A 13,305-nucleotide genomic window follows, 5' to 3' on the forward strand; every position below is an offset into this window, starting at 1 on the left:
TAAACATATAAATTATTGTTGTCGTATCGGCGGAAACCAACAAGACTAATCCATCAATACTATTATCTGTTTGATGTATAGTATAGCTCTAATCGATCTATTATATTCGCTGCGACTTCACCCGCGCAAACTACACGTGTTTTCGGTCGCAATTTCTCAAAATTTTACCTCTTTGAGGTGTAAAATTTTGAGAAATTGAGAAATTTCAAATGTTTGAGACGATAATTCTTGGTATTCTTCCATAATATGATGTTTTGATATTTTTTGGCATAGTTTTTTTATTTTTGTTTAGTAAAATATTAATAGCTTATGCAATATTTATACTTCAAAAATTTATGTACACGATGATCAGTTGAGTAGATCTTGTATGAAAGCGTAACAAACTAAGAGGTCACTAAGACCGACCAGCCTATATTATTAAGTATTCAGACTGCAATATACAGTAATAATATTAAACGACCATGATCTTAAAGTAAAATATACTAAACATTTACTACTATTTTATTAAGTAATATTGATATAGAAATAAGTAGGTAGACTTATGTGAGATCTTTCCTGTCCTAAGGGCTGAGTCCCAAGTCTGGCCGCATATACCGAATTCGGAAATCCGTATGCATGAAATCAGTAGAGACAGAACCAGATATTATAACTCTATGGTAGAGAATACATTAACTTCCACTGGTTTGTTTTTTTCCGATCGGAACGAATTCCGTACGTACGTTTGAAGAACAAGCCGGCGCGTTCGTGCGAGAAAAAACGAACGTTTGCGCTAGTCTCACGGAATTCCACACTAGGAAATCGAAAACGGAAAACGTGTGTATGCGGTGAGCCGTGTCAATGTTTGACTTTCTGACATTTAAATACTCATTGACAATCTTATATCTTTAAACGAGCAATTCTTGTATATGTCGTAGGATGATTTGATAAATCCGTGTTTTCGCGAAATCCCTAGAATTTTCGCGAAAATTCGATTTATCAAATCATCCTACGACATCGTAGGATGATTTGATAAATCGAACACGGATTTATCAAATCATCCTACGACATATATATACCATAGATAATTGGAATCTCGGAATCGGCTCCAACGATTTTCATGAAATTTAGTATCTAGGTAGGAATCATTTTTAGAAAATGTTATTTTATTCGTGTTTTATCGAATACCGAGCGAAGCTCGGTCAAATAGGTAGTAAAAAATTATGATGGCACAAAAAATATTTTTTCCACAGAAAATCATTATAATATTAAAATTATCTCTAATAAAAAGAAAAATAGCCCTAGAAGAAGCTTTTGATAAACGATATTAGTTTTGTAAGGAAATGACTAGAAACAACTGTTTTATTGGAAACATTAAACGGAACATAAAACTATTAAGTTTTTATGTCCCTTTTAATGTTTTAGTTAAGATTTAGATGCTATCTATGTTATGTTAAACAACTGATTTATGTGCTTTTAATGTTTTAGTTAAGATTTAGATGCTATCTTTTTTATGTTAAACAACTGATTTATGTGCTTTTAATGTTTTAGTTAAGATTTAGATGCTATCTATGTTATGTTAAACAACTGATTTATGTGCTTTTAATGTTTTAGTTAAGATTTAGATGCTATCTATGTTATGTTAAACAACTGATTTATGTACTTTTAATGTTTTAGTTAAGATTAAGATGCTATCTATGTTATGTTAAACAACTGATTTATGTGTTTTTAATGTTTTAGTTAAGATGTAGATGCTATCTATGTTATGTTAAACAACTGATTTATGTGCTTTTAATGTTTTAGTTAAAATTTAGATGCTATCTATGTTATGTTAAACAACTGATTTATGTGCTTTTAATGTTTTAGTTAAGATTTAGATGCTATCTTTTTTATGTTAAACAACTGATTTATGTGCTTTTAATGTTTTAGTTAAGATTTAGATGCTATCTTTTTTATGTTAAACAACTGATTTATGTGCTTTTAATGTTTTAGTTAAGATTTAGATGCTATCTATGTTATGTTAAACAACTGATTTATGTGCTTTTAATGTTTTAGTTAAGATTTAGATGCTATCTATGTTATGTTAAACAACTGATCTATGTACTTTTAATGTTTTAGTTAAGATTAAGATGCTATCTATGTTATGTTAAACAACTGATTTATGTGCTTTTAATGTTTTAGTTAAGATTTAGATGCTATCTATGTTATGTTAAACAACTGATTTATGTGCTTTTAATGTTTTAGTTAAAATTTAGATGCTATCTATGTTATGTTAAACAACTGATTTATGTGCTTTTAATGTTTTAGTTAAGATTAAGATGCTATCTATGTTATGTTAAACAACTGATTTATGTGCTTTTAATGTTTTAGTTAAGATTTAGATGCTATCTATGTTATGTTAAACAACTGATTTATGTGCTTCTAATGTTTTAGTTAAGATTCAGATGCTATCTATGTTATGTTAAACAACTGATTTATGTGCTTTTAATGTTTTAGTTAAGATTTAGATGCTATATATGTTATGTTAAACAACTGATTTATGTGCTTTTAATGTTTTAGTTAAGATTTAGATGATATCTATGTTATGTTAAACAACTGATTTATGTGCTTTTTTATTTCTAGTTAAACCGATGTTACATAATATGAAAGCATGGCTTACAGGGCATTGACCCCAATAATCCTTGAAGCCTATAAGTAATGAGGTAACGAGGCACAGGCACGCGACAAGTAAGATATATTAAACCTATAAATACTCGGTCATCGTTATGATGGATATTCCGTTGTGTGATGAATGGTAATTTTTTTCGTGAGTTGACGAAAATTGGTGTCTTAAGGCTGCGTTTCCACTGAAGCGGAGCGGAGCGGAGAGGAGCGGCGAAAAGTGCTCAGTGTAACTTCCACTAAGCGGAGCGCGGCGGAGTCGAGCGGAGCGGAGTCGAACGGAGCGGAGCGGAGTCGAACGGAGCGGAGTCATGTCTATCGTGACGTAACGATGTCGCGGTCGCCAGTGACCGCCTGAGCGCAAGTACGCACCGCACCGCTCCGCACGGGCGGTGCGGAGCGGTGCGGTGCGTACTTGCTCGCACCGCCCCGATCCGCTGTCCTCCACTCTGCACCCCGTTGTCCTCCGCACCGCTTCGCCTCGCTCGGCTGCGTTTCTATGAATACCCGCTTAGCTCCGCTCCACCCCGCTCTTGCTGTTTCCATTGAAGCGGAGCGGAGATTTCGAGCATGGTGATTGGTCAATTCGGGCACCGCTAAGCTCCACTCCGCTTTAGTGGAAACGCAGCATTATTGTGTTTTAATAGTTCATTTGTTTTATATTGTATATATACAAGATGTTCCTAAAAGTAAGGTAAAGAGGTCATGTTTTAGATTGAGCACCTCTTGGGTGCAAGCAGAAAGTGCAAGCAGAAATAAAACTCTTAGGCCCAATTTCACCGACGACTGTTAAAGTTAATTCTCGAACTAGTATCATGTTACCTCTTTCGTTTTTAATTTTATCAATTAAAGATAAGACATTTAATTTTAACTAGGTGTTAACACTTACAGACGTTGGTGAAATTGGGCCATAAAAGTAGTCAAACTCGTAATATATTATATTTAATACTTACGTGGGAGAGCCATGCTTCGGCACGAATGAGCTGGCTCAACCGGAGAAATACCACGTTCTCACATAAAACCGGCTTGAAACAGCGCTTGCGCTGTGTTTCGCCGAGTGAGTGAGTTTACCGGAGGCCCAATTGCCTTCCCTATCCTCCCCTATTCCCTTCCCTTCCCATCCCTACCCTCCCCTATTACCCTATTCCCTCTTAAAAGGCCGGCAACGCACCTGCAGCTGTTCTGATGCTGCGAGTGTCCATGGGCGACGGAAGTTGCTTTCCATCAGGTGACCCGTTTGCTCGTTTGCCCCCTTCTTTCATAAAAAAAAAAAAAAAAATGTGTGCGTGCGGCTGCGTGCGTGCGTGCGTGTATCTGTCAGCCTGTCTCTCTCACCTGTCCACCGAGATGGCGACGAGGTTGAAGATGCTTGAAGTGGAGCAGGTGACGTCCATGGCGATGTAACAGTCGCACACCACCGCCGGCAGACCCCACGTCACGTTAAACTGAAACAAATGACGGTAGTTAAAATTCTACAATTTTTATACAGAAGAAAATTTTTACAAAATACTTTTGATCGTCGATTCCACGATACTAAAATACTGCATTGTATTCTACTGCTAGATGACGTCAGCAACTCCGTTGCGCCAAAATTCGTTTAACGCGGGAATCCTACATTTTTCGGGATTGAAAGTATCCTTAGATGTCCTTTCCCGGGACTCAAAGTATCTCCATACCAAATTGCAGCAAAATCGGTTCAGCGGTTTGGGCGTGAAGGGGTAACAGACAGACAGATAGACGGACAGACCGACACACTTCCGCATTTATAATATTAGTATGGAATATGGATAGTATGAATATCCTACCACCATGGTACAACAGTAGTTAATATAGTTACAAAAGTGAGACGAGGAAAAAAACTTTATATTGGCGCATAAAACCGTTTTATCGCATAAAATCGCATATTAGCACCGATGATAATACCTAGCTTTGCCTGGCATTTAAGAATGCGTGCGTGAAAAAAGTTCGTGGTCTTCGAGGTTTAAGATAATGTTGTGTACATTATCTTAAACCTCGAACACCACGAACTTTATTACATTTTCTCCCTTAAAACCCAGTACTTTGAGTCATGGAAATACTTGCAGTTGTTGTCGAGAAATCTGTAATTAAATTAAATATGTGTATCATATAATAAAAATCTTAAATATATGTATAGTATAAAAGTATTAAATATATTTCCGTTGTCTGGTACCTGTAACACAAGTCCATCAGGTACTTACCACGGGGCCAGACTGACGTGGTGTGAAGCGTCCATAGATATTATAATTATTATAATTATAAAAATAATTATTATCAATAACCAATATTATCTCGTTTAATATTTAAACATTACTGATAAGTCTCGACTCTCGATATATCCTGAAGGCACAAAGATAAAAGTAAATCTGTCGTTACGATGCGTAATTGATTTTTATATTCCTAAAATAAACTATTCGTCCCTTTTTCCTTATAATATTATGATTATTATTCCTTATTCTTATTTATTCCATTGCGCATGACGAAAATAGGGGAAAAGAGGGGTGTTATGTTTTTGGTGTCTGTCTGTGTTTACTTTAATCCGTGTCAGTACTCAGTATTAGTGATAGCAAAACGGATGAATCGATTTTGATCGAGTATCAGATGCACTTTCGATTTGACATTATAAGGTAGTATATAATATTCAGTAAGAATACATTATTGTATGTTACATCTAAATAGATAATTAATAATAATATTATGTTCTTTCTAGCTATTGAAGTGGTTTAATGCAGTTACCGCAAAACATTCCACCTTTTTCAGTGAAGCCAAGTGAAGGTGTATTAAAGAAAATATTTTCTCTGCACTGAAAGGTAAAAAATAAAAATAGCGGAAAAAAAACAACTTTTGTTCCTCTTTATCCCGCACGAGAGAACAAAGGGGTACAAAAGGGGTCGGGCTGGGGGAACATTCAAGGGAATTCAGAAAAATGTGATGAGTATTTCATTACCCCGTGTATATTAATTATTATAGTTTTAGAAAAAGAAGAATGGTAAACTTTTACACTTAGTGAACAGGTTATCACGTGTAAAGGTTTCCAATCGAGATGCGTTGCGAGAAATGTGCTTTATAACATGCTTTTTTGAAGGCTGTATGTATGTAATGAAATCTTTGAGCACGTTTTTTATTTATCTCCAGTAGTCTTAATTCGAAACTTGCATACGTATTAAGAGCCAATGGTATGTATTAAGAGCCAATGACAATGCAATTATTTGTTATTTTTTATGAAAAGCGTGTATTTTTAGATTTTTTAAACTAGTATTCTCAAAATCCAATCGATTCGCCTTTTTTACCTGGTGCCTTACTCCCGAAACTGATATCGATTTCGATTTTCGATTTCAACGGTTTTTTGACATTTTTTTTAAATATTTTAGATGGCTAAAGTGTCAAAAAACCGTTGAAATTGCAAATCGAAATCGATATCAGTTTCGGGAGTAAGGCACCTGATCTCGCTAAGCGTTTTTTACATGGGGAAATGGTTTTGCCCGGTGGATTGGGGACGTCGGCCGAAGTATGTGGGATTCTCCGTAGGATCTACTCACAAAAACCCCCTGATGCACTACTCCCCGCTAAGGTATAGTCCCGGGCACGATCTACACACCGCAACTCTACCAGCGGTTGTCCGCGTCTCGCAGACTCTGACAGCATGCAGGCTTGTCTAGGCCTCCCCAGGAGTGGCCTAGACAAGCCCACACGGGGGGCATGATGAGGCCATCACACCCTAAGCCCACGTTTTTTAATCCCAGAGAAATAGGCAGTTTTAAAATGATAAATGAATTTTGGCGCAACGAAATTGCTGGTCGCACAAAACGCCTATAGTATAATAATAATAATAATAAGTAATAAAAACTTTATTTACTTTAAAACACATACAATAGTTAAGATAGATATCGAAGTCGCCTAGTAGGCTAATAGCCTGTATCAGGCAAACAACGCTCTTCCATTTTTATACAAGCAAAAGTTATTACTATTTATACTAAGATTAAGAATAACATAATGAAAATAGTTACTTACACGCTCAGAAAGTTTAGAAAAAGATTTAAACATAACATAATTAAAAAAGTTACACACTCAGAAAGTTCAGAGAAGATTAGAAGATTTGATACAATAAAATATTAGTAAAATTTCTTATTAAAAATAGGATAGAGAGTTTGGTACAACTATATACATCAGTGTAATTTGTGTAATAATATATAGTATTGTTGTTGCTATGAATGAGTGGATGTGGAATGTGGATGATCGTGTGTGTGTATTATTTATTAATCTATTTAGTAAGATTTTAATTATTGTGTAAAGTTTATATTTTTAAATATTCTATTAATTTTTCGGTTTCTTCATAATTAAATGGTTTTAAGTATTCCTTGATCATGGTTTTTATATCTCTACTAACTTTATTTTTAATATTTAGTGCATGGTTTATTTTATTGTACACGATAATAGATATATTTGAAAACTGTCTCATTGCAAAGTCAGTTTTTATAATTGGTAGTTCCATAATGTTTCTCCTACTACGCCCAGTTTTAGGAATTATATTCACGGTTTTGTGTCGTCTTAAAATCAAAGATATAATATATAATTTCCTAACACTTAAGACATTACTGATTTCATATAATTCATTAGTTGGTGTTCTTTTTTTCTTATAGTAAATAATTTTTAATAGAGACCTTTGTGCCCTTTCTAACTCTAGCATTTTGGTTTTGCTGGCACCTCCCCAGACAGGGATGCAATAAGTAAGAACCGATTCAGCAAGGGCTATGTATATCTCCTGCAGAATATTACGCGGAGATTGAAGCCTATTTGGGTCTGTATATGTAAGTTGTCTAAGGGTTTTAAAAATCCAATTTACTTTACGAATCCTACCGGCCATTTGCTCAAGATGTGAGTGCCATGATAGTCGTTGGTCGACTATCACGCCTAGGTATTTAATTTTGTCAACTTTTTCGATTTTCGGACAGCTACAACCAGATGATGTAATATTGTGAAAATTTTGACAATTGTGTATGGTAAAATTATTAATGTCGGGTTGTTTACGATTTTGTACACTAAAACAAATATATTTAGTTTTTACTGTATTCAGTGTCAGCAAATTATGCGATAGCCAGTTGGCCACTTTCATCATTCCATGCTCAGCATTTTGTCTTAAGATGGTCCAATTTTTTCCAGAAAATACGATAGCCGTATCATCAGCATAGGCTATGATATTAGCATTCTTTATATTTAATTTACATAGGTCGTTTATATAGATGAGGAATAATGTTGGCCCTAGCACACTTCCCTGAGGGACCCCATATGTGACATTACTGTCCTCACTGATATGCTGGCAAATTTTAACCCTCTGCATTCTTCCAGATAAATATGATGTAAAAAGGGAAAGAGCAGTACCTCTGATCCCAATATTTTCTAGCTTTTGAATTAGAATAGGAATAAACACGGTGTCGAAAGCTTTTTTTAGATCTAAGAATACTGCCATGCATTTTTGGCCCTTATCAATCTGTTCTGTTACTGTTTGGCTAAGTGACAACACTGCATCCTCTGTTGATCGACCGCGCATAAATCCAAATTGTGAGGAGGAAATCAAATTATATTTATTTAGAAAACTTAGAAGTCTAGCATTAAGTAGTCTCTCTAGTATTTTAGAGATAGCTGGCAGGACAGATATTGGCCTGTAATTGCCAACGTCAGATCTGTCCCCACTTTTAAATACTGGGGTGATTATGGATCTCTTTAGAAGATCCGGGAATACACCACTCTGGAAGCAGATATTTGCAAGATGAGTAAGAATTGGAGCTAATTCGTTTTTGGCCAGTTTTAGAAAATTTATCGGAATGTTATCTCAACCTGATGCGCTATCAGATTTTAAATTATTTATGATTGTTTTAACTTCGCTTACATCAGCTTCCAGTAGGGCAAAAGAGTTTATAATTGATGTCGTAGTGTTATGATAAGTATTAATATTATTTAGAGAGGGGTTACACTGTATATTTTGAGCTAGTTCTTTACCAATATTTGAAAAATAATTGTTGATAAAGTTTATAGATTCAGTGAGATTATTTTTAATATTAATTAATTCATTATTATCAGAATCAGATTTTTTGCTACTATATGTAATATTTTTTATATTCTTCCATAAGATTTTATTGTTATTAATATTCTTAGTTAGTAATTCACTTTCATATTGGCGCTTTAGCTTTTTTATTAAATTATTACAGTGATTTCTATAGCGTATATAAGTAATTTTTAATATTTCATTGTGTTCGTTCTTTTTCAGTTGTAACTGTAATTTATTTCTGTGTTTTATACACCTTAGGATACCGGGGGTGACCCAAGGTTTTAAAGTAATTTTAGATTTAGGGATCTTAACAGTTTCTGTATTATCTTTTAATGTATCCATTAATATAGATATAAGATGATTAGTCATTAAGTTAGGATCAGTATAGGTTAATAATTGGGTGAGATTTTTTTGTTTCAGACTGTTTAATGCATTCTCAAAGTTGACCTTGCTTCTTATTCTAATAGTGTTCAATTTTGGCTTTAGTTTTTCAAGACAGAGAAGAGTGGTATAATGGTCAGTAACCGAGGTTTGTAAAATAGCAATATGTGCTGTGGTTTTATTCTTATTTATTTTCAGCATAAAGTGATCTAAGCTGCTTTTTCCTCTAGTAGGTATAGTATGTCCTGCAAGTATACCATACGCAGAAAGAGAATTTAGATAGTAGGATTTATTTTTATGATCCTGAGTTTGTTCAGTTTGAGTTGATGAAATATTTATATTTATGTCCCCCGTTATTATAATATCCTTATTTAAATTAAGAGTGTCTATGTGGGAACATAGCACATTAACAAAGTTATCTGTATTACTATTGGATGGCGATCGGTAGATGCAAAATATGACAATGTTAAAAACATCAATCTGAAGGCACGATGCTTGGTATAATTTGATTTCTTTTACCATAGCTGATATAGATTTTTTTATATATACCACGACACCGTCGTTTTGGTTTATATGATGAGTGGTTGAAAAAGAGTTGTAATTATCAAGTTGGGGAATTAATTTATTAGAGTTTAACCTGCATTCAGTAAGTACCAGAATATCGGGGGGAAATGACAGAGATGATAGAGTTAGAAGAAAACTGTCCAGATTACAATAGATGGAACGAATATTCTGAGTGACTACAGTAATATCATGTGTGATAACAGTCAAGTAGTTATGCAATTCGTCACAATTACATTCAATATTACGTGCAATATTTAGATTGTCGATGTCGTTAAGATTACGTAGTCGTTCACCCATTATCTGGATTTTTAGAGTTTAAGAAGTTCCCAAATGACGTGATAATAGTAAAAAGTGCGTGCATGTTTCTCATATTATGTTTCATTTTGATTATAATTATTTTTATTTTAATACTTCTATAAAAAAGTATTATCAGGTTTTTAGCAATAATTAACATAAGATTGACATGATTAACAACTTTACACTGAAATTTTAGTTGCGGTGTTATCGTGTAGGATTGTAGAGTATAATATGTGTGTAAAATTTGGAGTTTGATAGTAATAAATACAATATTTAAAATACATTTTGAGCAAAGTGCTGATGTTAGCAATATTACAGTACTTGACAATAGTATAAGTATATATAAGTATAAAACTTACATGTAGACGGCAAAATCTACGATTTCTGCGCTCTATATGAATTTCAATAGAATTTTAGAGCAACATCATACATAACCAAGTAAGGCGCCACACAGAGAGGAAACTTCAAGAATTATTCCAGGAACACGTGTGACGAACTTGGTTTAGGATTCGACACAAACTTTGAACTGTACATTTCTGATCACGTACGGACTTCAAGTTATTACATATTATGAATGTAATAAACTAATAATAAACGTATAATATCATAAACTCATTATTTAAACCAATTATTAATAATGACATTATTTCTACGGCGTGATAATATTATGAAGGTATTTTCAGGAAGTAAAAGGTCTTCTCAGGAAGTAAAAGGTCTTCTCAGGAAGTAAAAGGTCTTCTCAGTAGTGACTGGGACTCCCATACTTCGCTATCAAAATTATCTAATACACGTCGACTTAGTGCCTTGTTCAGACCAGCTGATGTTTTCATATTACTAACCAACGTGGGGAGGCCGTATTATAATGAGTAGTGTTCGGCCTATTGAAGATTCATAGATATATAGCGAACCCACGCTATTTGATCATGTTACGTCGAGTCAAGTGTTCTGTGATTTCGGCAAAAACTTAGTTTATCGTTCTAATAACACTTCCGTCCAAATTATGGAAGTCCGCAATTGCTAAATCCAAATTTTCTGATAATACAATTAGATTGGTAAAGTGATCTGACCTCATCGGGACGCTATCATCATATTACATAACTGTAAGTCCATTCGGAGCTTCGGAGTTAACGGAAACTAAACTTTACGTGGTTGGCACAAAGGCTCAGGACGGGTAAGATAACTTTGAACGGATAGTTAGCTAAACCACGAGGTTAATTGGTACTCAAAGCCGCGGATTTGGGAGTTTAGTTTCAATTTGCGATCGAACTTAATGTGCATTACGAGCACTTGAATATACACTTGGTATCAAACAATATATCAAAGGAATATTGTATTTTCGTGGTTGAAAATTAGCATCTTAAGCAAAAGACTCTTACTGTCAAATTCTTATATGCACTTTTTCATTTATAACTTCTCTTGACTACAATATGATATAATATACAATGGGAATAGTCACTAAAACTCAAAAATATAATCCTACATTACTTATACTTAGTACTTTTTCCAAAAAGACATAATAAAAATTGCATAACAAACATACTTATTGTTCATAAAACATAATATTTTCATTGGAAATTATATTATTATTACCAAAAATACTTTTGTACCTCAATAATAATAATATTAGTTTTATATTATTACATTAAAATTTAAAATACATGAGGACTTTAGTAAGTCCTCATGTATTAAAAAAATTTAAAAAGACGTGGTCGTAGGGTAGAAAATAAATGAAAAAACATTTAAAAACGAGTATTTATTAAATTTCTTTTAATTTAAGCTTTTGAGTGAATATATATTATCTTCCTAGGACTTCGTCATCATTACACTTGCAATTATTTATTAGCAATGTAGTACTTATAGTATCTCAGTGTTAGCAATCATCCTTTATCCTGAAAAATATTTGGTTCAGCGTACACAGTACTAATAATGTAAAATGCCTTACAAGGCACGAAAAGGGGATTATTAAACTTATAAATTGCCTGTTTATGTTACAATAATACCTATTTGAAAGCTCAAAAAAACGTAGGTGTTCAAAAATGAGTTCAAGTTCAACAAACTATGTTCAACTCATGATGACATCAACTCTGTTGTAAATTGTAATGCATGTAATTGTAATCCACAAGTTTGATGCATTTCTAAGACTATTTTAAGGTTCATTATTTAGCGTAGGTGTCAAATACCAATAAACTCAATTTCTTGCATAAAACATAACCTAACCTAACCTAACCTAACTCTATATACATAAATAATAATATCTAATTATCTTTTTTTTGTCTCCTTCTTCTTCTTTTTTTTAATTGCCGACACAGTGAGTTACCAATGTCAGAGAATTCTTTCTCCTCTAGATCGCCATGCTTGTGATAATATAAACATGAAGGAGTGTTATAATTTCTTAGAGTTTTGATAAAGGGCCTATAAAATACCAAAAAAATATAAATAAAACCATTTACACATTTACAATAATTACCTTTAAATACAATAAATCGGTGCAAAAGTAACTAATCCTACATTGACCACGTTATATATTAGAAAATAGTATATTTTATAATAAAAATATCAATCTTTTTTTAAACTATATTTTCATCTTGATTTACAATTTTTCCGTTAGTCATTATGGCTAAGCCATTTCAATTCCTAAAAAAAAAAAACAATTCCGTTAGTCGAATTTGACGTTCGTTTTTGACATTTCTTTATCCAGTTCAGAGACAAATATTACAGGTTAAAACCATTCAGAAGTAAAAGTTGTAATGATACCGAAACAGAACCATTCACTTTACAACTGATAAGTGAATTGCAAGGAAACTGCATGGAAGTGACAAAGATAATGATACTGGCCCTGTGCGAGCTTATAACTTCACCCTTGTTTTTCAACTGGCTTCCAAAAAGGAGGTTATAATATGTTCGGCTGTAGATTTTTTTTAACTACATTGAAATACATCTCTGGGGCGCAGCGGGAAGTACTTATCAGTTATCGGGAGCAATTCGAAAGAATAAGAGTCTGCCTGGTCTGGCCATTCTTGCGCCCCCCCAGAGTCTACGCCCTGTACCAGTGGCACCGCCCCATTTACGGCACTGAGTACAATTATAAACCCATTACAATATGTTGAGTAGGTGTTTGCGTGAGAGAGTAAGAAATTTCCATCTACCTATTCATCCCCAAAAACTTTTTGTTTTTTTATGAAATAAGGGGGCAAGCGAGCAAACGGGTCACCTGATGGAAAGCAACTTTTGTCGCCCATGGACACTCGCAGCATCAGAAGAGCTGCAGGTGCGTTGCCGGCCTTTTAAGAGGGAATAGGGTAATAGGGGAGGGTAGAGATGGGAAGGGAAGGGAAGGGAATAGGGGAGGGTAGGGAAGGGAA

At 33.9% G+C, this 13,305-nt stretch overlaps 1 protein-coding gene across 2 annotated transcripts in view; it reads right to left on the reverse strand.

Moving 5' to 3' along the window:
* Positions 1-13,305, reverse strand: part of LOC121734592 (dopamine D2-like receptor) — a 96,894-nt gene that overhangs the window by 64,295 nt on the left and 19,294 nt on the right. For both annotated transcript variants that reach the window (XM_042125173.1, XM_042125172.1), the window contains exon 2: positions 3,973-4,082. In XM_042125173.1, coding sequence (XP_041981107.1) covers positions 3,973-4,082 — 110 coding nt within the window. The remainder of the gene's footprint in view (positions 1-3,972; positions 4,083-13,305) is intronic.

This window comes from Aricia agestis, chromosome 16 (genome assembly GCF_905147365.1).
Source record: "Aricia agestis chromosome 16, ilAriAges1.1, whole genome shotgun sequence".
Lineage (NCBI taxonomy): Eukaryota > Metazoa > Arthropoda > Insecta > Lepidoptera > Lycaenidae > Aricia > Aricia agestis.